Source organism: Phyllobates terribilis, unplaced genomic scaffold, assembly GCF_046119375.1.
Source record: "Phyllobates terribilis strain yellow unplaced genomic scaffold, ASM4611937v1 Scaffold_5__5_contigs__length_657084704, whole genome shotgun sequence".
In the NCBI taxonomy this organism is placed as follows: domain Eukaryota; kingdom Metazoa; phylum Chordata; class Amphibia; order Anura; family Dendrobatidae; genus Phyllobates; species Phyllobates terribilis.
The window spans coordinates 190,937,524-190,941,376 of NW_027362765.1; the positions used below are offsets into that span (position 1 = coordinate 190,937,524).

The 3,853-nt window shown below is 42.7% G+C and overlaps 1 protein-coding gene across 1 annotated transcript; it reads left to right on the top strand.

Annotated features, from left to right (window-relative positions):
• The first annotated feature begins 389 nt into the window (after positions 1-389).
• On the top strand, positions 390-3,398 carry ARL4D (ARF like GTPase 4D). Its single transcript, XM_073683652.1, has 2 exons — positions 390-524; positions 2,395-3,398. The coding sequence occupies exon 2, from the start codon at positions 2,508-2,510 to the stop codon at positions 3,108-3,110; it is 603 nt and encodes a 200-aa protein (XP_073539753.1). The 5' UTR covers positions 390-524; positions 2,395-2,507; the 3' UTR covers positions 3,111-3,398.
• The last annotated feature ends 455 nt before the right edge of the window (positions 3,399-3,853 follow it).

Below are 3,853 nucleotides of genomic sequence, written 5' to 3' on the forward strand. Positions count from 1 at the left end.
CACACTGTGCTGCCGAGTACAATGGCTGCCTGTGCACACTGTGCTGCCGAGTACAATGGCTGCCTGTGCACACTGTGCTGCTGAGTATGCTGGGACTTATAGTGTCACAGCTACTAACAGACCAGTGCTATACAAGTGCTGGGGTAGTATACAGCACTCGATATACCGTGTATATAACCTCATTATCATGTACGCCAGCCCATGATACAATTAGGAACACAATCCGGACTAGACGTATAAAGCTTATAGTGAATGGTAATTTTATTAGTGTTTCCTAAACGCCCCCATCCCCCCACATAAACCCTTCGCACATCACTGCCAAGGAGCACGGTAAGGGTTAACAGGGCGGGCAGGCGCTCGCTGGGAGGGCGTGGTCTCGCCGTGTCGTCACTGGACTGAGGGTAAGGCTTGGGAGGCTGTGGAGACAGTGCAGAGCGTTAGTAGCTGTGAAGGGGAGAGGAGCGCACTGCGTGTGTGTATGGGAGTACAGCGAGATAGCGCAATACGCCAGCTGTGTGCACAAGGTAAATAGCATTGCGGTTTTTGGGGTTCTTAATCTACATGCCCATTAATAGCTGTAGTATTGGTGGAGCAGTGACATTGCTGATACAAGCGGTAAATTGCTGCAGAGTCCTGTGAGTAGCATATATGTATATCGTTTACTGCCTTTCTACAGCACATGTACTGGCTATTCTGTGCCATTTTGCTGCTTGTGCAGGTTTCTCCCTGTGAGGGGTGCACTTGTCAGTGGTGCCAGGTTTTTCCTGTACAGATTGGTATATTTGCCAATCTGTGACTGTACTGGCTGCCATTTGTAGTAGTGCCCTGAGCAGAGTAGTCCCCCACTCCTTATTGTATTGGGGATCTGCATTGAGCCCCTTCTGTCTGGTGGGCTGGTGATGGGGTATACCCGGGAGGGGGGCTGGTGATGATGGTGATTTCTTGTGCACATTTTGGGATGATAATGGCCGCTATTTCGTGATTTAATGGTGTAGATCATCGGGACGAGCTGCAGACATCTGATTTCATTGACTTGCTGTCACTTGCTAAATAGTTCTCTATTACTGAAGACTCTCAAATCTAAATAATTTTTCTATCTTCTGGCTAACATGATACAAATGTCTTTCCTGTATTGACTTGCTGGTAACTTAATTTGGCTCTGAGAAATGATCACCGTCTGTCCAGTCTCTGGCCATGTGTAATTCATATGTGATCATGACAATTTTTGTTTTTTTTTCTCACTACAAAGCCATGCTGTGCTGACAATCCCTATATCAGTCCTTACGGTCATGGGTATAATTTCCCTCGTTCTGTGTGTGCAGCTGATCACTCTGTGCAGAATGGAGCTCGTGTGCCAGTGCTACAGAGCTCTTCTGGCCTTGGCACATAGGTGCCCTTTTGCCAATTTCCTTACTTTCTTAAATCTACTGAGCATTAAATTTAAAAGCTTTCCCAAAATATTGACTCATGTTGCGTATCCCATTAAGCCATGTTATTGTGACTCCCAGTTATGTCAATAGACCCACTGATGTTTATAGCTGGCTTTCTTTACAGCTGACTGACTTTATTGACTATATGGCACCTGAGCCTGCAGCATAATCCATTCACTAGAGCTGGACAAAGTGCCCTCACTCCTGGGACTAGAGCTGGACAAAGTGCCCTCACTCCTGGAGACTGAGTCCCGCTCAGCTGTGTGGATAGATGTGTGTTAACCATTAGCCTTCTCATGGAGGAGACCATACTCTTCACTGCTGCCCTTGGATACAGCAAACACTGAGGATATATTTGCCTGAGCAGCTTAAACAGCAGATAAACAAGCTGGTTGTGTAGAATGCCAATCCGTGTTATATGTTCTGGTGCCATCTCTGGTTCTTGAAGATGTTGGGTATAATCCACATTACTTTTTATTATAGGGCTTCTTTTGATGTGTATTGTCTTGATGGCAGAATATGCTTTTTGTTTGTTTTTTGAGCAAGTCATTAATTCTGCAAGGCGCTAACAAGAGGATTGTATACCTGACCTGAGTTCTTTGCATGTGCAAAGTCTTTTACAAACAATGACCTCAGCCATTCTCAGATTTCACTAAGTCCACAAACCAGTCCAGAAATGTAGTGGTTAGGTTTAACCTTAGCTTGTGGTAGCACTGTAAGCTGAAGTGGAGATCTTCATAAGGGACAAACATCTGAACTTATTTGAAGGACTCTTTTTAGTCTGTGCAGATAGGCATTGTAACATGGGGAGGGGTCTAAAATTTCTTCTGCTTGTTCTTTCAACCACTCCCTGCCCCCCTCAGTTCTCCAGTTTTCCTTTCATTATTTCTTTATCAGTGCCAGATGTTGACTAATGGTCTCTTTTTTTTTTTTTTTTTTTTTTTTTTTTTTTTTTCCCTTACAGATACGCATTTTAGAGTGGCATTTACACCTACCAATTTTGCTATGTGACTCCTTTTGAAGTGCTCAAGTACCATCCTTGAAAAAGTCTTCAAGACCTAACATATTTAAAAAGCCATGGGGAACCATCTTACCGAGATAGCCCCCAACACTTCATTTCTTCCTACTTTTCAGACCCTACATGTGGTGGTTATCGGGTTGGACTCCTCTGGGAAGACTTCTTTGTTGTACAGATTAAAATTTAAGGAGTTTGTGAAGTGTGTTCCCACCAAGGGGTTTAATATGGAAAAAATCAAAGCCCCTGTTGGGAATTCCAAAGCAATCACCTTTCAAGTCTGGGATGTAGGTGGCCAGGAGAAACTAAGACCTTTATGGAAATCCTACACCAGAAGGACTGACGGCATGGTGTTTGTTGTGGACTCTTCAGAGCAGGAACGGATGGAGGAGGCCAAAGTGGAGCTACATAAAATTACCAGGACTTCTGAAAACCAAGGTGTGCCTGTTTTAATCCTCGCTAACAAACAAGATGTAGCTGATGCACTCTCAGTGACGGAGGTGGAGAAGTTACTAGCGCTACATGAACTTGGCACATCCACCTTGAGTCATATTCAGGGTTGCAGTGCAGTGGATGGCAGAGGTCTACATCAAGGACTTGAAAAACTTTATGATATGATCCTAAAGAGAAAGAAGATGTTGAGACACAGCAAAAAGAAGCGGTGAATGCTTTCCCGTATTTTCCTTCAAAGTGTTATATCGATAAAGGAGAACTTCACTGTTTTAATGGAAGTTTCCATCTTGCTATTGTACCAGCAAAATGAACTATGGCTATCTATCTACTGGCCATGCTAGTGAAGTCTTCACTGTTCAGGATAGCCTGTCTGCTGATGGAGCCATCACAACCTCACATGCAATTCATTTAAAATGGAGTGAAAATATTTAGCGGTACATTTTCGATATAAGGATACGGACACGTGGGGTAAAGAGGTTTTTGTTTTTTTTTATTGTGAACACTCAGCGACCAATGGCCTTGGATGACCTGTGCACGTAAAGAAGGACCGATGAGGGACATTTACCTATTTAATAAAGACCTGGGGTAGCATATACTGTTTATATACTTGATCACTATCGCTTAGCTTTTTTTTTTTTTTTCAGAGTATTTGGGTATTTTTAATCCCAGTTCTCTTTAACACAAAATGAACTGTTTTGTTATTTTGTACAAGCCTTGTAAATGTTTGTAGGATGGTCACTTAAGTTATTTATAGGTAATAAATGAAAAGTAGATCGCATCTGTCTGTTTGTGGCGTTATTCCAGATTCTTGAATAATGATATCCAATTATTACAGTGAAGGAAACTTGTTCGTCTGTGGAAGTTCAGCCATCCTAACACGGTTGGTTAAAGTCCATATAAGTAACTTGAGAGAGTGCCAGAATTAAAAATTTTTTTGGGGAAAAGAACATCTGTG

Coding starts and splice junctions, on each gene's coding strand:
- ARL4D (XM_073683652.1), top strand. CDS start 2,508: ATGGGGAACCATCTTACCGAGATAGCCCCCAACACTTCATTTCTTCCT.